Raw genomic sequence first — 26,946 nt, 5'->3', positions numbered from 1 at the left:
ATGGTAAAATTTGTAGCCTTAATTAAATTTCTCTCTCATACATGGTGACAAAACTGAAACCTGATTTGGGGAAGACAGTAATAGAACTTCCAAAACAAAACTTACCTATATAACAAGAAAGATTAAGGAATTATACTATGAGAAAATTAAAAATATCAACCCTGTGGCAGACAAAAGAGTTAAAATGATATCAATTATTTAGACATTAAATACAAACTATATACGGTAATCATGTCCATTCAATTTGAATATTCATCACAGTTTAGATTTCCCAAATCTTTTTTTTTTCTTTAAATAAAGTAAACATTTCTTTTTAACAAATAAATGGCAGGGAAAGCACAGATAGGCAACTCCATGAGGAATAACTAAATAAGTAGCATTTTCAGAAAGTAACTGAAACTATCAAAGAAGAATATGACCTAGATCATGAAAACCCTGAGCAACATGGACACAGGAACAACTGCTCAGCTGTTCTATTCATGGGAAACTGTGGCGACTTTTGCTTTAATGCTTTTACATATATAGATAACTAGCAGAAGAAAAAAAACTAAAGCATTTGTCTTGTTCCTCCTTCATGGCACTGCATAGTTGCTCTACAGAACTGTAGCAAAGACAGTAAAATATTACAGGACTACAGAGTAGCCAGTGAATCCGTGCGTCCACAGACACTACATGAGCATGCTTCCCTTTCCTCAAGCTCAAGGAAATGCTGATTTATACAAGCCAAGAATGTCAACCAGGAAAAAAATACAGAGGTTCTTTGTTCTACTTTTGCAAATTGAGAAGTACCAAACGGAATTGATTGGTACTCAAAGATTAAAAATAAAAAAGGGAAAGGAAACAGGAAAGCACATTAACCTTTATGGGCACTTGAGATCAAAATGTTTCAATTGTAACAGCTAAAAAGGCAGTAGCTTATTCCTTTCTGATACAGCTAAAGGGTAAGTATAAATATTTCCCTTACTATTACATCTTTCTGCTTACTACTGAAATGACACGATTTTCTTCTTTCTTAATGTATTCACAAAACCTTCCAAAAATCTACCTTATTTTGGTACAAAAACTAATACACATAAAACCACTAAATAAATAAAGGCCTCAGAAAATACAGTGATGTACGGTGTCAGATCACCAACTTAAAACTGCAAGATTTTCACCTGTAATCCAGATAGGAGATTCAACTTTATAGTGGCCACTCCATGGCTCCTGTGCTGTCATTAATCCACATCGACCAAAGGGCAGCTCCTCATAATAACTAGCCACCAGGTTCCATGCAATGGTTCTGGAAGAAAAACAGGAGTTTTCTCCATTCATATGGATACTATTAGGTTAACTTAGTACAAGAATCCATCCCTCCTTTTTCTCCAGCATACAATGAAAACAATTTGGGGGGTGGAGGAAATATCTCCCTAGCTAAAAGGAAAAAGAAAACCCACAGGAGAGGAAAATAAAGCACATCAGCTTCCAGTGTTGGGAACTTCTTCCAAAACTGGTGGTAAATTCTCTGGCTATAGCACTACAAAAAAATGTACATTAAAAGAAACTTGTATTGAGGGTAAAGACTCCATTTGTATGAGGTTTTTTTCCTGTTCTGAAGGGAAAAAAAATTGTTAGCAAAGTCTACAGCTTTTTGCTGGGTGTTGTTTTGTTGAGGTTTTTGTGATTGCTTGGTTATTTCTGTGCATGGTGGTAGTTGTTTTGGGTGGAGTTTTTTAGGGAAGCAGTTAAGTATCACGAAAAAAAAGAGATCTTATCTTTATCCGTATAAGTAACCAGCCATCCTCAAGGAGTTGTTGCTCTATACTAATAAGGATAATCACTTCATGCACTTTGATTTGAGCTTCCTGAAAGCGTTTTGCAAGGACTTTAAACTTAAGACCTCTGGGCCTTACGTATGGAAATACAGCTTAACAGAGCAGTTAAGCAAAAGCTGTCAATCTGTTTTGCTATTGCATACAGGTGAGTACAAAGACCTCATTCTAAAGTCACTGCCACAGACTTATCACATTATACATACATACAGAAGAGATCCTGGAATTCTACAAAAACGTGATCATAAAATAAACAACTCTTGAACTGTAAACTCAACTTGCTCACATCAAACGCGTTCTATTGATTTCAAACTTAGAAAGAAAAGTAGGAAACTCAACTTCAAAGGAAACAAACTTAGCAGAAAGATAAGCAGCCTTTCGTCAGAAAGATTTTGTTTTCAGTATAGAAGCCAAGATAACTTCACTGTTGGACATCTGGACCGGGAACTATTCTACAATAGTTTATAAATACAACACATATGCCTCACCATTAGGCTGCAAAAAAAAAAAAAACGGGACATATATAATTTGAAAGGGCTTGGAAAAATAGAAAAACAATGGGAAAAGAAAACCCCAAAATTAAGATACTGAAGTAAATGAGGTTTAAGAAGCAAACAAATGATCAGGAATTCATGCTGGAAATATTCATCTGTTTGAAAATTTCAGCTTGCAGAGAAGACAGAAGATTTTTAGAAACCAGGTGACTAAAGAAATTTCCCTTTACAAGTATCAGCGATTTTTCCTGCACTCCACTTGATGCAACAGACAAGATGATTTCTCTTTTTTTTCCAAAATGAAGTTACAAAGCATCTAAAAGCTTTGAACAATTTTGCTTACACCTTGATGCCTACATTTTCTTTAATCAAACTTTTTCTTTCAGATTACCAGTTGTTGCACCACGAACATCAAACTTTATTTTCTATTCTTTTCTAAAACTGAGTTATGTAACTTCCCAGTAAAGAGAACATTTTTCTTATGGTTTGGAAAGAAAATGTGCAGAAAACAGTAAATTTATCATGCATGTTTAAGAATGGATTCTGAGAAAGAAGTTGTATGGAAAAACTAGATAATTACATCTGTAATAATCTGTTTAACTGAAGACAAACAATCTGATAAAGACCTTAAGAAAAATATGATAAATTAGTTTTATTGTTATTTTCCTCCAATGTTAGCTCTTCTTAAGAACATTCTCTTTTTAATAATTATCATCATTCTCAAAGGCATCTGAAATTAACTGCATAAACCCACTGCATAACCCCATCAAGTGCTGGGGAATAAGAATACATTGAAACTTGTGGGACTTCTACTCCAGAAGGAGGTCAGAACACCAGACTTCCTATCTTACAGTATTTGAATTCAGACCACACTGGGGTGACTTTCAGTTTACCTGTTTTCTCACCAGAGCAGATGGATGTGTTATTTTAATAACACTTCAAATAATTCTTACACCCCAAGTTGTGAAAGCAAGCAGCAGTGCCCAACACTTACGAGGTCATGTTTCCATTCACGTAGTTTTGGTTCAGGATCCGAGCCCAGCAGCCTGCACCATCATCATTATTGAAAGTACTGTAATCTTCTGATGACCACAGTTTCTTCCCAGTTAATATGGCATTCTGCACTGTTTTCGTCCCAGGATAGTGGGCCCTACACAATATTTTGAAAAGAAAGAGCACTTAGTATAGTATAAAGAGAAAATCGAAGTTTGGAAGTACATATAGCAGCAATGATTCACTTCCTTCAAACTGAAAATGACAAATAAAATTTCAAGTGGAATACAAGAAAATTGAATAAGGAAGAGCTGTAAAATTCCAGAGCTTATTGTACATCAGTAGATTATTTCTTCTGCTACATGATAGCATATAGATAAGCTTACATTTACAGATGCCACGCAATTTTCACAGCTTGCTAAAGCAAATCTCTGTCCTGAAATTGAGCTTGAAGATGGTCATTACCACAACGTGATGAATAGAGAAAATACATGCTAACTCATACTATCTTAAACAAAACTATAAATAATGTAAAACCAACAGTAAGATACAGCACTAAGCATTATGCTAAGAATTTAGCTGCATAAATGTCTTAGAACTAAACATGAACTTGACTGATTTTTTTACATCTTTTTTAATAAACTCATGTTTCAAGAAAACAATGCTAGTTGGACTAGAGAAGTTACAAGGTATAAAGTGATAACATCCTTTCTTCCAATTGAGACTTTGATTATACTCAGTCACAACACAGACCCACCATGCAAGGTTTGCTGACTGAAATAAAACCTTTCAAACCACTTGCAGAAAACAAGGCTGTGATTTTCTTTACTTAGCACATTCATTGAATACACTTAATATATACACTAAAATGAAACTATTTCCTTAACTATTAGCCTGCAACTTGACAAACTGATACATTTGTGGCAGGAATACAAAAAACACCAGTTTTTCTAGGCTGACTGTCAGGGGTATTTTCATTATTTTCCCTCTAGTGGGCAATGACCTACTTCCCAATGTTGTAGTCCTTCATAAGTAGCTTCACTAACAGTAATGTAACAGATAGTAGGGATTTTTGCTCTGCTGTACAGATTACTGTGTAGTTCCCCTTTGGCTTGGAAACCTAAGTATTGCCTTAGTACCAAGCAAAAGGTTTTTGTAATGGCATAAAATGCACAGCTTGCAAAAACAAAGCAGAGAAGGAATAATTTGTCTTTCTACAGTCCTGAAAAGGTGTTTCTTAAGTGTCAATATCCCTGCTCAATAAAAGCTGAAATACACAAGAGTATTTAATTTCCCTGTTAAGACTGAATTAGAGTAGGGATTTAAAACTTACAAAGAGTTAAGCAAATACAGCTTACTTAGTGTAAAAACTGTTGAGCTTCATCCAGACATGATCCATGACTCCACCTATGAAAAACTGCCAGGATACTGTTCATGTTCAGAATGGGGGGAGGGGTTAATTGCAAATGTAGATGACACTGACTTCCTATATATATTTGCAGAAAAAGCCTTCATTTCTACTCCTCCTGTTGTTCAGATACATAAAGATGAATGGAGAAGACTCAAACTGAAGCAAGGAACTGACACATTTGAAGAATGTGATTGGGTCAGGCAAGTTTATGGGACCGAGTAAGTAAAGTTTAGAGCTACTGTAAAAAGAAAAGTTAATGAACATTTCAAACACACATTTCCATTCAGCCATCAATCAGTAATCAATGTCAAATTTAGTCTACTGGTAAAATATTATTATGACAAAACCCAGAACTAGTATAACAAGTCAGCTGGTTCCCTGTTTTCCAAATACGAATTTGTCATCAAAACAAAATAGGAACTAAGAATCAAGCCATTGTAACTCAAAGAAGAGTAACAGCCCAAATTCATTTCTGGATCACAAAATTTCAGTAACAAACCAATTACAAGGCTGTGTACTAAGGTGTAAAGCTAAAGCACTTTTTGCATACCAGTTAAAAGAAACCAAAACCCTCAGAATAAATAGTGTTGTCCAAAAAACCTTCAATCCATCAAAAGTGCAACCATGCCCAACAGGAATCTTCAACATGATAGAAGACTCCTGATTCAATTAAAGGTTGAGGCTGTTACTGGAACAAGAGCTGTGTGATTTGATGTAGGTAAGTAAGAAAGTTTAATAGTATCAATCCTTTCCTTGCAGGTAAGAGTACAGAGAGGTAAAGCTTTGTCTGTGTTAGTTATAAATAAATGAAGACAAACTATAAACAAACCACCAAGAAAGAAGAACACAGAGAACCCCCTACCCAATCACATCGACCACTCCATGGAGCTCAGAGTCAATCATCATGACAAAGGAAATGGGCTCCCACAGTCTATCGCTGGCTATGATCCTCACCTGCTCCAGACCATGCTTATCCAATGTGTACCTCAACAGCTTGGAAAAAAAAAGGAGAGTAAAGAACAGAGAGAAGGGACAAATGGAAAAAATGTTTTTCAAATTGTCAAAACTTTATATTGGGAAAGGCAGCATCTTCTTCAGCACTAGCTGAAAAAACTACTATGCTTCAATTCATATTTTTGCAACTTGGACAACTGTTACACCAAACAAAACGTACAAGACTGTCAAGGACAAAGTGACTTCAAAGGACACCTTCTTCTTCCACTATACTGAATTCCAAAATACATTATAAAAGGAAAAATTCAAAATGTTTCATTCTTCTTACAGACACAAAAGTACAGATAAAGACAAAGCATATCACATTTAATGCAAGATACTCTATTTGCAGATCAGCCACTTAGATGTTACAGTGCTGACAGGTAAACTACAAGATGTGTATAACTTTCTGAACCTGAGCATTTGAAGGACAGACACCTAAATACTATCTTTCACTAGGTCAGCAAGAACTCTCTATGGTAGTTAGTACCTTAAAGTCAGCATTGGTTGAGAAACATGGTGTTCTTGTTTTGTACTAACCTTAATTTCTTGATAGATAACAAAAACACTGCACAGGAAAACCTAACACTTCATTTTTTTCTGATCAGTGGTGGTGGGGGAGTTGGGGAAAAATTGCTATGACATTCAAGAAAAACCTCTGACAAAAAGAACTTCCATTTTAAAGAATCCATTTTAAAGAACAACTAAAACACATCTGTGATTCTAAAGGCATAAACAAAAACAAGTACTACTATCCTTGATTCTGCAAACTCTTAAAGAAACAAGAGCCGTACACAGTCAGTGCATTCATTCTTCAAGCTGTATTGTCACTCATTAATAAAACATTTCCTAATGCATCTGCTGAGCTGCAAGTATTGCCTAACCTAAGTTTTTTTAAGTTTATTTTAGACCAAATGTGTTACTCCATGCTGACACTATAATCTGTATTTCTCAGGCAGCCACTTTCAGGTGATTGATGTTTACAAACTCAACACATACAAAAGCAGTTCCCTTATAAAATTCCTGCTTAACTGACTTGCTATAACCCTTCAACCATGCATTCATTTAAACTATGATGAGCATATCATACTTCCTTACATACAGAGGATAAATGGTACATGAGTGGTCACAAGAATGCTCTTATCACAGTAAGGTTAACAACAAAGATAAACAAGTTAACAAATGTAACACAAGTGAGCAATTTGTATCTGCATGGGTACATAGGTTCCACTGGGAACATGTAATTTTGTAAAAATGATGTATAATTTTGAGAAACCAAAGTTTACAAAGAGAGCAAGAGCAGCAGAGTAAATTGCCAGAAGCATGTAAAAAAGTGTATTATGGAACAAGAGTGAAGGCAAACAGTTGAGTTGACATTTGCTGAAACACCAACAGAAAAAAACTGAGATAGGCTGTATTAGTTTACAAAGTTTGGGTGCTTGCTTTTACTTCTATGTTACCGTCAGTGCGTGCATTTCTAATATTATCTGTTATCAGAAATTAACCAAGAAACAGAAACTTCTAGCTCTAGTATATGACCAGAAAAATCTCAGCTGCAGCCACAGAAAGTCCCAGGGTGATAAGTTCCACTCTGAAAGTTCAAGTTCACCCAAAATGAAAACCAGTTGCAGACCAAGAATTCAGTCTTAAGGTTTTTCTGGCTTGGAACATGCACATGCAGATTAGTTACAAGTTTCCTGTCATTTGCTAGTACTAAGAAGCCTAAAACACAGCTCCTAAATGGACACTTGAAAGAAATTATAGAAGAGTGATAAGGTCAGCTTACTCATGTGCTAAACTGAAAGAAGAGAGAAAGACAAGAAAGACTAATCCATCACCACTGTACACAATGATGTAAAAAATGGAAACAGCTAGGAAGTATGAAATAAGAATATATGACTCTTGAAAATGGAGAGGAAGACTTACAGATAGGAAGCAATAGCAATGTTTAAAAGGCCTCCCTTCTCCCACACTTACCCGACTACCTCAATAGCATCATTAAGATAGGGATCAACTAGCATCTCTTTTGAGATGTTCCAATCTCCATCCGCAGCGATGATGCCAATGTTCCATAGACCCAGTCTGTCCAAAGAATGTCGAAGCACCTTAGTAACAGATAACACCACTTAAAGTACAGCCTTCATCAATGAGGCAACATGAAATTTAAGACTGAAAACAAGAACTTTGGAAGGGTCAGTGGAAGCCTCTATTTACAGACCAGGATGGATAAGAAAAGTTCTCACTTCTCAAACAAGAGCGATGGTGGCAACTAAGACAAAGTTCATTGTAAGTATTTTTAAAACTGAAGGGTTATCACTGATATTGAGATGGTCATTACACAAAAATGGAGTTCTCATCACTTGGATAACTTTTGAGACTACAAGTGCACACATATACTCCACTTGGACACTCTCACCATACTGACTCCCTGGTATGTATGTAATTCATTACACAAAAGCAATGGATTTATCATTGAGTCAGTCATGTTAAACTAATCTAAAAATGACACCTAGCTGAAATGTGGAAGTGGACATACCTTCCCAAGTGATCAGAAGCAAAAGTTAACCTGATCCCCAAAAAAGTATATTGAAAAAACAGGGATTGAAGTTTTAAAATAGAAAAGACCTATCCATGCAGCCCTCTACAAGAACAGAAATCTCTGCTGAACACCTGTCCTGTTCAAGTGAAGAGCACCTAAACATTTTTTTCACTGCCCATTTCACTGAACAAAAAAAAAAAAAATCCTTGATGTTTTAAGTGCTTAATATTTAAGTTTACCCACTATTTTGTTCTCTACTAACCAAAGTTTACCCACTATTTGGTTCTCTACTATTTGGTTTCACTAACTTTCAGGGAACACAATGAATAAATCTAGAATTGCAAATTTACAACAAAACTGAGGGCAACCAACTTTGAATTCAAACATGCCAGCAGAAAAGAATTCCTATTCTGTCTTTCCAGCTTCTATTTAAATATTCTATAAATATTCCATTTATATTTCACTGTTCAAGATGACAAACAGCTCACATTTTTCTGTGGAAATTCTTAGGTAAAATATACCCACACAAAATATACTCAGCTTTAATACTAAAGAATAAACCACACTTATAGAGGGCTGGTACTGTCTGAAAATTTAAACCAAAAATTAAAAAAAAAAAAAAGAAAATAATTAAAAAATATTTTCAGCAGCTTGCACATACAGCTGCATCTGAAAAAAATCCCAGTCCACAGTCTGAAATGCTTTTTTCAATTTTAGATATAAAAGAATGATGCACTGTGTGCATGCATGCATAAAAAAGATTTTGCAACTTGATTTAAATATCAGTAGGTATGAACCCTCAAATTATTTCTTGTAATAGCCCTCTGGCAATGTGAGGAAGAATAGGGAGCATTTCTGTTTTTCATGTAGTCAAATAAGGACAGAAATAAAAGTCTAAGTGTTGATGACAAGCAAAGCCTAGATCTAAAACTAATTAAGACATAAAACTTACTAAGAAGAAAAGTAGCTATGAATTTCTGTTCAGCTGTTTGAAACCTTTGAAACACAACTTCTACCAAAAGAAAAATTCATACTAGAAGGTCCTTGCAATTTAAAGCATTCTAGCTACCTAGCCACTCAGAAAAATTGCCTAACCACAGAGACAGTTCCAAAGAACAAAATGAACAGTTGCAAAATTTCCATGCAGAAAGAGAAGTACCAAGAGCACAGAATTGCACCCAAAACACACTCCACATTTGCTGAACAGCTCCCCACACACAGTATTCATATAACTGAAAACACAGGGTTTTCTTGAACAAGAATTTAGAAGCATTAGATTCTCCATTTCTTTCTTCTTTTTTTTTTTTCTACTTATTAAGAAACATAACTAGTGCCATAGAGGATGAAGTATCTAGAATAACATCTTACAAGTAAAAATTTAGCCAAATAACTAAGAACTTATCTGTGATGTATTTAACAGGAATTACAGAAAATGTTTGGTGTGCAGCAGTACATTTTGGCATATTGCCCTCTTGAGAAATGGCAGACTGCAAATAACTATAGTGCTGATGAGAGGAGTGGTGCCAAGTGACACTGTAAGAGAATGAATGGCAAAATAGGTGTTTAATAAAAAACCTCTTATCAGTTAACATACAGTGGAAGGAAGGCCAAAACCTTTCAGTAAATACTTGGGTGATTTTATGGTCAAAATTTAAACTAAATATTCAGCTCTAGAAGCCAAATGCTCAGTCCCAATTCAACAGTATTCAAAAAGCTATAAAGTAGAATGTTGCCCCTAGACTCAACAGTTTGTTCTCTATATTCTTTCTCCCCACATGAGAAAGCCAAGACAAGCAGACGAGATAGCCTAAAGGTGACATGACACAGATTTGAGATTGTTCATCCTGAAGAGAAGAAGGTTTTGGGATGACCTAATTACTGCCTTCCAGTACCTTAAGAGAGCCCACAAGAAAATATGGACTTTTTACAAAAGTATGGAGTGATAGGACAAGGATGGGAATGCCCCATCCCTGGAAGTGCTCAAGGCTAGGCTGGATGAGGTTTTGAGCAACGTGAATCTAGTGGAAGGTGTCTCTAACCATGGCAGGAGGATTGGAACTGGATGATCTTTAAGGTCCCTTGCAACTCAAGCCATTCTATGATTCTCTGAGTCTTGTTTGCTTTTAAGAAGAGGTAATGCCATTGCATCTAAGCCTCAAGCAAGAACAAGGAAAGGAACAAAGCAGAACTTTGTGCTTAAGATTTCACCACAAAACAATGTAACAAACAGAAGAGAGTTTTCAAAGCAGGATGGGGGAGAGCTGCAGGAGCATTCAGTAGTGGGAAATATTACAGCTATCTTAAGGTTGGTTATGTGAAACACTCTGTTCCTCCAGCTTTTTAGAACAGAAGTTACTGAATTTTGCAAAGTTAAAAACACAAAGCCTTTACTGTGACTTAATAGCAATATTTAAGGGTACTGTAATCACAGAACTTAGCTACAGAATTTTAAGCAATTCTAGATCTTGGATTTCTAGCTATATCCAAGCTGGTATAAAGATTATTTAAGTTTGTATAATAGTACCATCAACTGAAGCTTCCATCAAAATTTAGAAATTCTAACATTTAGCATACACTGACATGCCTAAAGTTCAATGTAACAGTTTCAGACACACAAAATAAACAATTTAGATACCCGAACATGTTATCTTTCCATACATGCAACTACAAGACTTCAGTAAATGATACAGTTGCAGAAGTAAGGTCCCTTTCCTAAGCAAATTAAGAAAAGCTAATTGTTTGTGCACAGTATAACAAGCACTTCACAGAAATAAGAAAATAATACATACCTTAATGTATTTGCTACTAAATGCCCTTTCATTCCATATCTATAAAGAGAAAGTAAAATCCATTTAGAAAAATCAGGATACGTCAATGGAGAATTAAAAGATTTTATTTATATATATGTAAGATTATAGAATCCATTAATCAAATCCATGGTTTCCGTGTGCTAGAGGGAAGTGCTGGTTGGTTTTGTTATCAGCTTTTCTGGGGAAAATTCTGTATGAAAGCTCATAGTGGGCACTTGTTTATCTTTCTCTAAGGTCTGTTGATTGCCTTCTCACTAACAAGAATGCTAGAGCTGCTTGAGCTCTACAATGGCAGCAGTGTTACATTACCAATGGCTCTACAGTTTGCTAGGAATCATTGAGAAACACGTTGTGGCTTCAAGGTGTGGCCTAATGAATGGGCCCCTGTTGCAATACATGGACATAGGAGCGCCAGAATAACTCACATATTGAACAAATCGATGAAGCTTACTGTTCTTTCTAATTTACACAGGACTACATCCAAGCTTGAACACAAGAGATACAGCATATTTAAGTAAACAAAATGAGCTAATTTCTAAATTTTCCATCTTTTATGGAAAGAGAGTTTAAGCTAAACACAGCTTAAAATTCAAAAGCAGGAGCACTGATCTTCCTTTCTACCAAACCCCCTAGAATATAAAACACATAGGCAGAAACCTTGTTTCTTTCTTTTCTAACTGCAACATGAACACTGTGACTCACATTCACCAGTAAAGGTTTAGATTATGGGTATATAAAATTGATTTTGGTATTTCTACATCTTCCCATAAATGCTAACATGAAACTTCAGAAATGAGCCTATCAAAACATGACTTACTGCAAGGCTCATCTCATCATAAAACAGTGATACAGAACACGTACTTACAGCAAAAAGAGTGGTAAAGACTAACTATGTACATCCATAATAGCATTGAAACTGTTTTGACAGTTTCAGAGCCTTCGACAGTTTCAGAGCCTTCAAAGACCTCTCACTATTTCTCTGTATTTCAGATTATACCCACAAAGAAATGAGACAATATGTTATATTGCCTGGATAAACAGAAATTACCTTTTCTTAGAAGGAGAGAATTTAGAAGGCTAATCACTGTGAAGTAACACTGCAGTCAATATTACTCGAATACATGAAGTGCAGAACTTACTTTCTACTCCAAGAACACAGGACAGAGGAAAATGTAACAGCAATTGTTCTTCCTCTCCCCACAACAGAATTGCTGAAATATCACTGTATTACCCACAGTGCAAGACTGACTCAACTGAAATAAGCCAGCAACATCAAGGGGGCTGCATCCCCCAGGAGAAACACATGAGATACACCTTCCCAGATTGCAACAGAAACGTCAGACTTCTGAGGGATGGGAACCACAGTTTTAGAAGCTTTTTTCTGTACTGCTGAAGTGATTTTCAGCTTTTCTGCAGTTAAACTTCTCATATCAACACATTTAAGAATCCAAAATAAGTGTCCAGTAAGTACAGGATTGATTTTAGAGGAATCCTAGACACACTTTCTTGCTCAAATAGTGAACTTGAAGAGTTTTTTCAGATCGTCTGCTTCTCGCTCTCATCTCCAATTTATGACATTTTTTCTCAGACATTCATTCACTACTTCCATATATTGCACTATAGGACAACACAATAGTTGTATAGTAAAACATGCACTTTTATCTACTATAAATGATGCAGGTAAAATGCAAAAAGTTGTAGAGGAGTGCTCCTCTGCAAAATAACAACCATACTTTATGCTAAGTCATGTTAGCTGACTTTCAAACTGTGTTAACTGATGCTTTTTGTTATCTGGTAACCACCGAAATGCAAGCAGAACAAACAAGGCAGAAAAGGAAAAAGAACTCTCAAATTATTTGGTAACTTTGTTTTAGAAATGGAAAGGTAGGAACCATTTGACACTTGTTCTGTTTTAACAGCCACCATTTCAGGAAGACTAAACTAACACAACTACTGCCCTTCCCCTGGCAACAGTACAAGCTGAAATTGCGATTACGGAAAAAATTTCTCTTGCAATCCTCCTCCTCCTCCAGTCATCAACAATGAGAGGCAAGGTCAAGATTTTAGGAGTGAAGATAGATAAAATATACATAAGATATACAGGAGATTTTGCTTTACTGACCCCAATATAATCAATGTCCAAATCATGATACTGTTTTGCTCCTAATATCCAAGAAATAATATAATAAGCAGTGATATCTGGATAATCATAGGGCCAATTTTCACCCTTCCCTATCCATCCTGGAAATGCCCAAGGTAACCCTGGAAAAAAAAGAAGAAAAACAAACGAATAAGGTAAGTGGTTGGTTCACACTACTCAATTAGCTTAAAGAGCAAGCTCTAATTTGCTCTACCTGAAATGAAGGAACAAATATGCACTTGAAACTGGCTTGGTTCCAGTGAAGACAATGAAATTTAACTTCTCCAACTGCAGAGTATGATCTAAAACAAACTATGATCAAGCAATTAATAGCTGGGGGGTTTTTAGGAGCTAGGAAGCATTCATTACGAGAGAACAAGTGACTACATATAATTTGTCAATTTTATAGTACTAGCTCTAACTGGTTTAAAAGTCCAAAGATTTTAGGATAAAAATTTACAAAGCTAAAGACAAAGGGTCAATACAGAACATGAAACATTGTTTATCTCCTGAACATGAATTTCAGAAGACATGATGATCTGATCACGACAGAGGGAGGAAGATTAGGACCATGAAAAAGCATTTCAAGTCTCAGCTGTTCACTGGATCTTGTAGTAAATAAGAAAAACAAATTAATCTAACCAGATGCTGCTAAGTGTCCAGCCAACTTGTATAAGATACCATAGGCTTACTTAAAAGTAAACCTTCCTTCCTTTGTTGAGAGCTTGATGTGAGGGAAGAGGGATATTATTAATAATTACAATTAGCCATAAACAGTAGGCTTAAGAGAACCTGACTGGCAAATCCTGCACCAAGCCTTGCTTCATGGCTGGATATGGTAAAGCCCCCTGGAAGGTGAGGGAATTAGACACTTTTTATCCAACAGATTTCTTACCTTGTTTCATGTGAAATACATCTAGTTATTTCCAAAATACAAAAATACAACCTAGGGTTCCACATTTGTATTGTCACAACACACACACAACTAACAATCAAAACAGGAAGAGAGGAAACTCCTCTCACAACTCAACTACACAGGTAGGACATATCAGAAGACCAGAATCACTACAGTGAAGAAGAGGTGTATGATTGGTTCGTAACAAGAACATTTAATCAAATGCAATGTGTGTAATATTCACATATTTATGCTTGCAGTAACTTCACTTTATCCCTCCCAATTTTTTTTACTCAATTACTCAATTATTCAGAAATTCATCTGTCATGATAAATCAATCATGTTTATTGCTGCAGAACACTAAAAGCATTAGTTACTTAAAACAAGTAAATTATTAGAGATTTGTTATCTTATGCCTCCTGTCAGGATGTTGTGCTGCTGTAACAAGGTAAAACACGGTAAGCATCAAGACAAGCTTAACAAATATTAAATTCTTCTTTGTCTACTGCAACATCAAAACATCTCCCCATTAAAATCTTAATTAAGGGTCAATAGGTAAGTCAGGGGAATAAAAAAGCATTTAAATCTAAAAGCTCAATGCAACTTACCAATCAGTTTAATTTTGGGGTTCCTCTTTTTAGCTTCTTTCATCAGCCACCATTCATAGCCCCGGAAGTAGTTCTCATCATTTTCATAGTGCATATGGGAGGGTTCAGTACCATCTAGGAAGGAAAGAGACAGGTAGCTCGCAATTAACTTCTGTGTCATAAGCTGTTACACATCATAAAGCCTGCTGCATTGCTCATTAACATAGTATGCAAGCACGTATCTCCAACATGGTTCACAAGTTCCTTGGTATGTATTTCAAAGCCAAAGGAATAGTGGGAGGTAAATGCAAGATTTGCTACCCTTCCTTTTCAGCATATAAACTTAGTATAATTTTAATATTTTTATTTTGAAGGGTTTTTGCCTGCTTTTAACATCAGATGTGGTTAACTATTAGGCATTTTCTATCCCTAGCTATGATAACACTAAATATTTATTTGCTATTGTCTCATATCTTGATACTAACAACCACTAGGAATGTTACAGCATTAAGATTAAGAGGAAAAAAAATCATTATACAAGCAAGTTATCTCTAAACCAGAAAACAAACAAAAGAAGGTTTTATTTTATTTCTTCTGCACAACACAAGCCCAGGAAGAGAAAAGAAAGGAACTACCATGAATTTTTTCTATTACAGGAAAGAGGCTGTGAAGTTTTTTATTTTTACAGTAAAATATCTAGTTTATAACTTTCACGGTGTTCTGTGACTGCTGGAAAAGGTTTTAGAATTTAATGCTATGTCCTGAATTTCCTCAGGCAAAGGTAAACAAACTAGAAAGATGCTAAAGAATCAGTGTTGCATGGGAAATCATTACACACACAAGTCAAGTAATAACTTGCATACCTGACTGCAACAATTATGCAACTGATGTTAAACTGTATGCAGAGACCTCTTCTAATGAGACTGTTTTAAATTAAGCCTGCTGAAACAGCACACTTCATCACAGAAAATAGGATTGATTTTTTTACCTTACTAACTCTTGGCTATATGTAAGTTTGTCAGGAACATGGAACAATTAGATTCCAAATTTAGGGTTCATATCACATTTCAAATGAATTCCTGATCACACCTCTCAGGCTAGAAGAGCTGCAGTCTAGTGCATTGAGATATATGCATCATATTGTTCTTCTTTTCAAAACTGGACCATCACACAAGTATGTGGCAGTTTCCTTAGCAATAAGAGTGTTTGAAGAGAAGGTCTGTGCATGCCTGAAGCCAATTCCCATCCCCCCATCCAGCAATTCATTACCAAGCTCTTAAACGCATATATATATATATATATATATATATATATATATTTAAAAAAATATATATATATATATTAAAAAAACACCACAAAACCAAATTCTGTGCTTTCTATTTATTAACTGTGTCTGATGTGGCCAGATAAAAAAATACAAGCTGTAGTCTCTGCTTCTCAGCTTTAGGTCACAACCAGTTACCAAATAGTTCCTCCTGTATGCAAATGTAGTAGGTAGGCTAGGTAAATTACATTGAGACATTTTCATTTGCAGCTCTTCCCAGGAAAAAAAAATCCTGCCAACTGCCAGCCAATGCCACTCCAGTGAAACGTTGCAGCTAATTAAACCAAAGAAATGTAACTGTTTCTGATCAGATGCCTTTGTATTTCATGCTTTTAAGACATAAACTGTCTGGTATTGCGAAACTCGTGTGTGAGAAATGCTCTGCAACTCAGAAACCTACTATAGGGGGGACAAAAACAGAACTCATTTGCTCTAGAATGCAATCTAATAACTATATGATAGTGAGAACTGCTTCCAAACTGTTGGTGTAAATCTCTCTTGTACAAACCATTATGGTTTATTGCAACTCAGTTCAGCTATCCCCACGCCTCAGTTCCATGTGCAGCACATGCTGCTTACAGCATCACTGAAACGAGAAGTTAAATGCTGCTCATGCAATATCCATACCTGTTGACTGTGCATCACCTCCAATCTCTACCTTGAGAATATGTAAAGAAGCACCAAAATTTGGCTGTGGAAGAAAGAGACAGAAAACAAGACAGAATCCTGCTGTTAACAAGAAGAATGAGGTAAGTCAGTGTACAATTTTGAGCATGCTGAAAGTGCAATTTTTTTTACCTTTTTAAACACCCATTATAAATGAAATGAGAGATCATATAAATTTCTACTTTTCAAAAGAAAATCCACCAGGATAAATAGTACACTGATCTTTAAACAGTTTCATTGACTCTTGCACCATTAACAATACTTCTCCACAACTGTGAAGATTTTAAATAGGTTATGCTCAAGAAAATACAAAAGCACTATTAAGGCAGAACACAGAATATATGAGAAACACAGCAGTATTTCAATGTTATTAGAAGTCAAACTTGTTGTCTATTAAAATCAAATTATTGAAGTCAGTATTTTTTATTCTTGTTTGTAAAGTGTTACACTGCTTATGTGAAAGAGCATACATACAGGTCAGAAATAACCTGGAAACATACTGGTGAGTTCCTGAAGCTCATACAGGTGATTGTACTGCCAATATGTTCTTCCAGCCACTCGTGGCTTAAGAGTTGCTCAAGCCAGAAGTTACAAATAATCATTACTTTAATAACGACTAATAAGCAAGCCTCCTCCATGGAATGACTCAAGTATAATTTTGGTATCTAAAAAAATGTTTTAAGACATAAGAATGTAATTTGATTTTTAATAAAATGCTGCATAGATGACATGTCTTTTGGCTTACAAGTTTGGGATTTTTGTTTGCTTTTAACAGCAAAGTAACTATTTTCAATTTACCATTTCTCTTTTTGATATTTTTTGTTTTAAACTTCTAACACATTTGTTCTCTCATTCCCATCATGAAAGTTGACTGATGCTAAAAGACAAGGAGAATGAGGCAAGGTACACCCCTCCCAGATATGACAGTTTAAGAGGTTTTGGTAAAAGAGTATGCCAAAAGTCCTTGAAAATCATGATCTCTCTAAATTTTATTTTACCACATGCCTAATCAGAACATTCATATTAGTAACACACAGCTTTAGTCTCAAAAAAAAAAAAAAACATCAGCTTTGATTCCCCAGGCACATATTACACCTTACTCTACCCTTGAAAATTAATTCTTTAAACTGCATGGTAAATTATTCCCCTCCAGCCATCTGGATTGCATTACTTGAAAGTGACATGACATCCTCTTCCAGCAGAGCAATTTACAGTGCCAAAAGCAAAACAAGCTATTAATGTCCAGTGCAATAATCTCACCATATATTAAGTTGGGTAACTCCGCAGGTTACACTTGCTAACTAATACAGCTTACAAACCAATGAACTTCCTACACCTTCTAGAGTCACTGCAGTTGTACTCAAGACTAGTTTGGAACAGATATGCTGTTACAAACCTGCAGTCTGCACAGTCGCTTTTATGCTATGTTAATCTAGATGTACTCCAAAAAAATCCAAACTGTCTCTAAGACCACCTTCCTTCAATCACTATGAACAGCTAAACCCCCAGTTTTAGCCACAGAAACAACTTATGATTTAGCCCTCAGAGATGATCAAATATATAGTTAAAAACATTTTTGAAAACCTATTTTCAAAACACATTGTGAAAGCACAAAAGGAATTTTCACAACAATATGAAGAAACAGTCTCCTGAACAAAAACACCACCTAAAATTTGAAGTTCTGATAACAATCAGCACTAAAATAGACACTTTACAACATGGCATTTTGTCTAATTTCAATCAGCATAGAATATACTATAACAGTTCCCATATTACACAGTAAGAAATTCTGCATGAAATCAAACGTTATTGTAGCAGAGAAACCAACATTACCTTGAACAGGTAATCTAAAATCTGGGACCGATAAGGTTCTTGGTAGTTCACCAGGAGTCTAGATGTGGCCTAAAATGTAAAGAAAACATGAAAATGTGGAAACACAACTTTCAAATGTTTAACTACATCCCAGCTTTTCAGTCTATGCCTTTCACAGAGCTAATAAACCTACAAAAATAATTATAGCACCAGGAACTCAGCTAAGCCCCTACATAACTTGTTTCTAAACCTTCAGCTGTGCCTTTCTGGTTTCACAGGTAGCAACTGCCTTGTACTGTAGTTACCTGGCATTTCCTGAAAACAGAGTCCAAAGAACAGAGAAACAAAGAGATCACACGGCTTTACGTGTGACAAGCAAAAGGCAGCTCCCTCCCAGCACCACTTCTCCTGCTCAATTCTCCCTGCTTTGGCTCACCATATGCCAAAGCAAGGGGAGCTCACAGGGCACACAGGCGGGAGGCCAAAGAAAGCATCTCAGCAGCTCCAAGAGGGGAAAAGAGCTCCGGGAATCTCACAGCTCTGCTGCTTGGACCACACGAAAGACGACGAGCCGTCGTGGCTCGTCCAGCATTTTAAAATGCAGGGACTACTAAGACCCTCTACATAAAAACCCAGCCCCGCTTAGCTCTCCTTCACCAGCACCCAGGACGCGGCTGGCCCTGGGCACCCCGAAAAGCCACTGCGCAGGTGGCCGGAGGGCTGGCGCAAAGCGGAGCCCGGCTCCATCTCCCCGCAGCCGGACCACTGCCCGCACCGCTGCCCTCAGCGCCTCCAGGCCTCCCCGGCGAGCCCCGCTCACGCCGTGGGGCTGTCCCCACACCCCGCCAGTCCTCAGGGCTCCGCTCCGCGACACCCGGCCGAGGCCTCGCCGAAGGCACCACGCGCTCCCACTGACGGGATGCCGAGCCCAGGTGTCCCTTGCCGCGCCGAGGAGGTACCAGCACCGCAGCCCCGGCGGAGCCGCTCACCCCGCCGCCGCTGACAGCCCCGATCCCGTCGAACTCCCTGCCCAACCCGTTGGCATCGTCCAGCACGTAGGTGGCCGCCAAGAGCGGAGCGGCACCGGCCCTGGGGGGCCCCGGGCCGCAGCTGCAGGCAAGCAGGATCGTGCCCCAGAGCAGAGCCGCGCAGCCCATCCCGGCCCAGCTCCGCTCCTCCGCGGCCGCCCCGTCCCTGCAGCGCCTCCGCACTGCCCGGCAACGCGCGCATGTGACCGCGCCGCCCGCCAGCCCCGGGGCGGGGCGGCAGCGCCCGGCCCCGCCCAGCGCCGCCATCTGCTCACGGCAAAGGAGGGCAGGAAGGCTTCCCGGCCTTTACGGGCAGCCCCGCCCGGCTGAAGTCAGCGGCTGCCATTTTGAGAAAGGGCAAGGCAGGCTGGGGAGGCGCGTGTCGCCCTGCTGGAGTTGGGCTCTGAGCAGCGAGTGAAGCTATTGCGGGGTCATGCGGAGTGTGGGAAAGCCGCATGGCTGTGAGGCGAGGCGGGGTTTGGGTGGCAGCGCGGCGGGAGTGGCGTTCAGTGCAGCGTGAGCAGCCGCGCCTAGGGCCCGCGTCAAGCTGACTGTCTTTTTCGGGGGCTCTGACTCTCCTTTTTGGGGCCTCTGGCAAGGCAAGATACTTGTCCCGGGCGAAGGACGGCGTTTCCTAGTGCGTCTTTCATTTCCAGGCCCTCCCAGAACCTCGCAGCCAGTTTCCTGGTTTGGCGCCGCTCTCAGGCTGCCACCAGATGCCCCGAGGAGTCGGCACGGAGCGGCGCTTTGGAGGAGCGCATTGCAGCGAGCCGTGAGAAGGATCTTGGGTCGCCGCAGGGGCAGATGCTGGGAGGGGCCCCAGGCCCGCACAGGCCCTGCCCGCAGAGGTTGCTGGCAGCGCCGCGCCCTTCCCGGGGAATCCCAGTTGGCCTCAGATCCTCAGCTCCGTCAGCAGGACCTCAGAGAGGGGTGCTGAAAGTTGGGGTTAAATTATGACGGGCTGTTTACGCCTTGAGGAGTGCGCTGTATGGCAGCCGCATCGAAATGAGAGCAGCCGAGGTGGTGCTGAGCCGCACGCCGAAAATTTCCCTGAGGATTGCTGGGGTGTTCCCTCAGACTCCAGCTCATACAAGCATGTAGCTCGGAGGAAAAGTAACCCGGAGATCGGCGATCAGCTTGATTATCGTATAAAAATTCCTAATGGAGAACTTGTCTGTTGACCACAGTATTTCGGCTAAAGCCCTGCGTTGTGTAAGAGGTGTGAAAAAGCCCCGGTTTTGCACGCATTCTAACCATAAAGAATGCTGTTATTCGAGCCTCGGTCACTCTTATTGTCACTGTGTCTCTGCCACTGTCATTGAGGGATCTGATGTCTCAGTGATGACATTACCTGACTGATGTTTCCTGTTTATTTCTTTTTAAATAACAATACCAAGCACTCACAAAACATTTTGCACTTTAAAGCAATATCGAGCATTAACTAATGAGCCTGCTCACACCCAAATGAGCTATATGATACCATTATTACGTGCAGACGGTCAGAGTGACTTCCTCAGGGGTATTGTGAGTCAGTGCCAGAGGTAGCATTATGCTCCTGGTTCTATTTCATATTAATTCCAGGAGACTGTAGAGCTTTGCACACCTGGAAGGTTTGCAAAACCATTATGAATTATTAATTGATTAATTTTGTTAGTTTCATTGATTAATGCATCAATTTATTTCATGTAAAAGGCTTCAGCTGTGAAATTCACTCTCTTATTCATTCACAAGACCCTAAAATTGTCAGTTTTCAAAACTCGTATTTGCAATCCTGTGTGCTGTTTGTCAGTTTTCAAAATTTCAAAATTTTCAAAATTTCAAAATTCAAAAATGACAAAAGTGAAAATTTGTCAGTTTTCAAAACTCGTATTTGCAATCCTGTGTGCTGAGTGCCCACCCTTTTCAATTGGTACAGAAAAACATTATCATGATCTGTTTTGGTGGAAGGAAAGGGATATTTTGGTGTGACTCTGTCAACTTTTATTCTGCATCTTGACCTTGTGTTGAACCATTTTTTTCTTTACACTGAAAGGAGTGAGAAGGAGGTGTCTTTACAAACAAACTATGGGCCAGATATGGAGAACTGAAAGAAGCAGTGGGGGGAACCGTGAATTGCATAGGAATTCCACTAATTGACACACACTGTTACTCACTGAAGACTGTTCTACATGTCTGGATTTAGAGAAAAAGAAGAGAGACACAAGGAAAAAGAAAAATGAGGGGGGTATACATTAGAAGGGGTATTATGCATTTCAGGAAGTCTGTACTTCTCAAGTACCTCAGCCAGCGGGGAGAGAGAGAGGGAAATGTGGCCAGGAAATTGGGATAACAAGGAGGCTACATCCCCTGAAAAATTTGAGAGTCCCCATGGGGAATGCCCCATGACCTCTCCTTTTATTTAAATAAAGTTACAGGACTCCTCTGTCTCCTTTTTGGACATAAACCTCTGATGTTTGTGGATTAATTTTCCTGACAACACCTTTGTTCATGGATCCTTTGTAGAGTCAAATTTAACGAATAAACTTATTGAGGACTTAATCGTTGCTTCTTTTCTAGATAAGATAGTTTTCCACTGTTAATGGTTTTCTGTTTCAGGGTTGGGGTTTTTTTTCTCATCAAATACTAATAATACGTGTTGTTCTTGGAGGACTGATCTGAGATACTGTGTATGTCCAGATCTCACAAAAACCCTGGAAAATTGTGGTTTTGCATATAGACACAATTAAGAATTTATTTCAACATACAGCTTTACTTCCAGAATGCATAAAAAGCATCATGTCCTCTCTTGTTTCCTCTGATCTTTCAATTCTGCTGTCATCACAGAAAAAAGCTGAAGAAATGTTCCAACTCTTTCTCTTTTTCTAATAATTATAAGAGCTGGTTTTTCTTTAGCAAACTATAGGAATGCTCAACAAAACACCAGAACCAGCCAACTGGACACTTAGTAGGTACCATGTTAGGAAAAAGCACATGGAAAGTGATGAAACAGGTCTTCGTCTAATGACTTTTCCCTCAGTGAAAATGAAGATGTGACTGAAATTTATTTTAGAAATTTATCTAAGTGATCTTCCATTCACCAAACAGGAAGGGGCTTTGTAACAGTTTGAGAACAGCCACAAGTATTGGGTAGTTTAGGCTTCTTGTAACAATCAGATCAGTAAAAAACTGTGGATGAAAAATTTACACTGACTAAAAAAAAGGAACCAAATTCTGTATACTGTGGTTAAATATTATAGGACTGCCTGCTATTCTCAAGGAAGTCAGTATGCTTCAATTTTAGAACTTTTCAATTTGTTCTCTTTCATTTCTCCTTAGCATCTGAATCATCAAACCGGACAGTTTTGGTGTTATTCAACAGATGGACATTTCAAGTGAAATTGTACCCACTTTCTTAAAGCAGAATTGTATTGTTCCAAACAGAATCTAAGAAAAAATGCTATAAATTATTCAGATCACAGAGGGGGAAGAGAACCATGCTCATGTAACAACTTTCCACTGGTCTAATTGAATAGAATTATTTCTTAAAAGAATCACTCCTCTGAAAACTGCATCCAACCTGAGAGTCAGTTAATATAAAAATACATAAATATGTAACCTGTCGCAGTGCATGAAATGCTATTATCGTTTGTTAACTAGAACTACTCATGAACTTCCCATAAATTCTAAAAATACTTCATTCCTTTTCCATAAACTCCTAAAGTCATTGTAAAACATTTCTGAGCTCTTCTGAGGTGGATTCTGACTTGATTCTGTGATCAGTTTGTAGGGAAAGGCAGGTGAGCTCCTTCAGTCAACAAAACACATACAGATTTTGAGCGTATACAAGTAAACACAAGCAAAACACAGCATTTCATTTCTGTGGATTGGTTCCTCTGCAGAACATAATGTCTCCTAGATAAGGGGTGTATAATATACTACGCTCATATAATTAGTCAATATTTTAAATTAAACTTTTATAAACTCTCTAAAAAGTATTCCTATATCTACTGAGGTTACTTCCATCCTTTTTTCATCATCTTTTTTCTCATGGATAAGCTTAGATTAACAAGGAATTGGGGACAATAAAAAAAAAAAGGAAGCAAAACCAAGAGATGTGTGAACTGCTGCCTGTTTCTCTAAGAGCAGCTTCCTGTCTCTGTATCTGATGAAGCAGAAGCAGACACTTTCTCAGAAGCAGATACGGGTTACAGTGCCAATGGCATAACGGGAGCCACTGTACGGGGACACGTGGCGGCCAAGGTAAGTGCTCAGGAGCCAGGGACAGGTTTCAACATTCTGGGACAGGTTTCAGCCTAGCTCTCCCTGATGGGATGCTGGCATCATACATCTGACAGAAGGGACACAAAAGGGGCTGGAAAAGATTGCTTTGGGAGAAATTCCAGTGCAACCAAAACATGAGACTAAGGCAAAAGACATCAAAAGATTGAATTAGGAAAGATGTGCCTAGGATTACGAAAGAAATCTTGATTCAATGTTTGTTGTAATGGCATTGCCCTGATCAAAATACTGTTGATTACAAAAGGGGGGAAGAATGTAGAACTGTATTTGGGGATGAATTTTCAACATTCTGAGCTATTCCATCACTGCAAAATGTGTCTCAGGACTCACAGAGGGTTCTGGTAACTCTTCTATTAGTGTTCTCCAGTATTTTCAGACACTGTTAAGATACCCAGTGCTATTTATAGGAATATGCAAAACTTAGCAGAAAAATAAGCTCTGGTAAAAATAGTTTATTTGAATGCCATGTATCATGTATGTGAAAATATATTGTACATCTTTCTGTATGCATAGAGGAAAACATGAGGCACTTAATGATATAGCAAAATAATACTTGCCTGCATGGCCTACATTCTAAAAAACGTGGGGGTTTTTTTTCCTATTTGCTCACATTAAGTGAATGTTTGTGCTCAATGAAACAGTCTGTAAATTATATGTTAAAGTTAAAAAGGCTGAGCTCTTTTAGACTTTTTTGAGTCGCTACAGAATCTCACGGAGAAGTGTGGGTGAAATTTAATGTTGTATGAGGAAAATTGCTGTTAATTTTAAGCAAAAAAGTCCATGTTTCTGAAAGGCATATTTCAACTTTACTAAACTGTGAAGTTTTTCAGAACTGAGTTGTAAGATCTGCTCCTTAGGTAAAAAAAATTAGCTATGGAACATCCCCTGTACTTGAAGAACTCAACTTGGCAATAGAACTTATTTTGAGAACACAAAGCAATCTACTTTGTTGAAATTGCTTAAAGAGAAAAAGGAAAACAATCTATCTTTCCATCTTATGGTTGATATACAGTATCATCAGTACAGCAGCTACTGCGCTACCTCTCACAGCATTGTTCCATTCTTCCCTTACAGAGTTTTTTGCAGATAGCAGTATAGAATATCCTTTTGTATTTAAGCTTATGAAAATTTAACTTTGTAACTTTCAAAATGTCATAAATGGAGAGACCACATAAAGCTCTCTGTGAACCTGAAGAAGATACTGTAGAAATGTGTTGATAGAAATCCAGTATATAATGACTATTTTTCTCTAGGAAATCTCATGGAGTTCCTTTACAGGCTTGTTTTCATACGGTACTTGAAGCATAACATTTGCTAGTCCATTTCTCTAATTTTTTTGTCTTACTGACTCTTCAGAATTCCTGTACAGTGGGTTTTCTGTAGCAAATGACAGAGGCAAGAACTGTGGTAATAATTGAATAATATGTCTAAAAGAAAGAATTGCTGTTACTAATTTTTATATTTCTTTTTATTTGAAACATCTGATGTCAAAATAAGTCACAAGTATATGGAATTAGCCACAATAGGCTTGGACCATGAAAATCAAACCATTAGACCATATCATTAAACCAAAATTCCTTGATGGTTAAAAAAAATATATAGTTGGGGAAAATAATCAAATATTGTTTTTTAGAATAGCTGTAAGCCAATACCATCCTCCTAGGCAAAGCCAGCAGGTGTGCTCGGTAGCAGAGAGAAAACCTGGGAATGCTTCAGATCATGCATTCAGGTAAGAAAAATCATCTTGCATTACAGTCCTAATTATGAAAAAAACAACTCAGCAAGAAAGTGTGATATGGACTACTTCCTCTGAAATGAGGCCCCAAGCAAATTGAGTGAAATGTGTTGTAATCAGGGCAAAGTGGTGCTTTCTGCTTTTATATTTCTGGGCAAGAAACTGCAGCATGCGTTGTGGTAAGCTTCATTTGCTGGCTCTTTGACACACTTAAGTATAGGTCATCAATACGTGCCAGAATGACACTCTTCTCGTTATTACCATCATTGAAAGCATGTCCTCATGTAAGTACCATCAATGTGTCATCAAAGTTCGGACATGGATTACCTGGGAATGCTGCACGGCCTCCTGGGCTGTGTTCATGGGAACTAAAGAACATACTGGTTAAGAAGAAAAAAAAGCAATGGGGCACAGTGACTTGTGAATATGAAGGACAGACAAAACTGAAGTGACAATTTTCATGTAGTCTCAACTGACTTCTTTGAATTTCATTTTTAGTGTCCCAGCCTGCCATTAGCCAATTACACTTTCAGATATTAGTTCATTAAGACAGTTGGCAGAAGAGCAAAGCAAAGTCTTGCCCCAAAGAACGTGTGGTTTATTCAGGTAAGAGCAATATAAGGACAAGTGTTTTACTTTATGATCAGTAAGATAAACAGAGCAAAATTCTTAGAAACAATGAGCTAAAATTATAAAGCTGAAAAAAACCCAAGTGGTATGAGGAAATTAGTATGCTGGTCTAAGAGTAGATACAAAATAAGCTGTTGTGGGTAGTAAGAGAAAAGTTAGGAGCTTACAAGGATGGTAAAACTGTAATACAAGAAGTTAACTAACAAAAGATAAAGAGTTTATGTAGGAGGGAGAAGGAATTCCAATTTCTCAGTCACGAGACCAGGAAACGCTGCCTCATACACTTGCTGCATTACACACATGCTTCTGAAAGGGCATGTTTCCCTCTTAGACATGAAGAGACCTGTCACAGGAAAAGAGATGCTAAAGTGTGATTAGGAGAAGAGGTAGGTATTTTATCTTTGATTCATCTGGTCTGTCTGCATACATTTGATTTCTCTTTGGTGAGAAGTGTGTCACAAAACCCTTTGATCCAATTTCTAGAGCTAGATTTTTATTTTGTGATACTTATCTGTACTGATAAGGTTGCAATGCCCTATTTACTGTGTGCTTTTATGAAACGAAGCTGAAATGCAGACATCTTATATTTATCTTAAATATAGACACTGCATTTTTTAAAAATTAGTTTTCATGTTGATAAGGTTCCTCAATGGACCAAATTGCCAAGTCCTTCTCACAAATTTTCCTTGGCTTTCAAGCTTGTGAGTAAGTTTAGCTCTAGCTGATAATTAAGGCAACTTGATCAAATAAGGCAGTGGCAGGTAAAATTGCATATGTGCTTTCTGGGTAGTTTTGTTATT

At 37.9% G+C, this 26,946-nt stretch overlaps 2 protein-coding genes across 10 annotated transcripts in view; one reads left to right on the top strand and one right to left on the bottom strand.

Moving 5' to 3' along the window:
- Positions 1-19,680, bottom strand: part of GALC (galactosylceramidase) — a 31,341-nt gene extending 11,661 nt beyond the window's left edge. The window contains exons 1-9 of one of the 3 annotated variants that reach the window (XM_068192668.1): positions 19,465-19,680; positions 18,497-18,565; positions 16,625-16,688; positions 14,695-14,808; positions 13,174-13,313; positions 11,031-11,069; positions 7,680-7,807; positions 3,300-3,455; positions 1,158-1,282 (exon numbers count right to left, since the gene is read on the bottom strand). In XM_068192668.1, the coding sequence (XP_068048769.1) occupies positions 1,158-1,282; positions 3,300-3,455; positions 7,680-7,807; positions 11,031-11,069; positions 13,174-13,313; positions 14,695-14,808; positions 16,625-16,688; positions 18,497-18,565; positions 19,465-19,632 (1,003 nt within the window). In that variant the 5' untranslated portion in view covers positions 19,633-19,680. Of the gene's footprint in view, positions 1-1,157; positions 1,283-3,299; positions 3,456-5,571; positions 5,703-7,679; positions 7,808-11,030; positions 11,070-13,173; positions 13,314-14,694; positions 14,809-16,624; positions 16,689-18,496; positions 18,566-19,464 lie in introns of all 3 variants that reach the window. The other 2 variants (XM_068192669.1, XM_068192666.1) reach the window with 2 other exon arrangements.
- Positions 1-26,946, top strand: part of GPR65 (G protein-coupled receptor 65) — a 452,137-nt gene that overhangs the window by 422,236 nt on the left and 2,955 nt on the right. For 2 of the 7 annotated variants that reach the window (XM_068192672.1, XM_068192670.1), the window contains exons 1-2: positions 23,603-23,742; positions 25,415-25,510. The gene's annotated coding sequence lies outside the window, so the exon portion shown is untranslated. Of the gene's footprint in view, positions 1-23,585; positions 23,743-25,414; positions 25,511-26,946 lie in introns of those variants that run through there. The other 5 variants (XM_068192675.1, XM_068192673.1, XM_068192671.1 and 2 more) reach the window with 4 other exon arrangements.

The sequence above is a fragment of the Anomalospiza imberbis genome, chromosome 6 (genome assembly GCF_031753505.1).
Source record: "Anomalospiza imberbis isolate Cuckoo-Finch-1a 21T00152 chromosome 6, ASM3175350v1, whole genome shotgun sequence".
Taxonomy (NCBI): domain Eukaryota; kingdom Metazoa; phylum Chordata; class Aves; order Passeriformes; family Viduidae; genus Anomalospiza; species Anomalospiza imberbis.
This window is presented reverse-complemented; position numbering and strand designations above follow the sequence as displayed.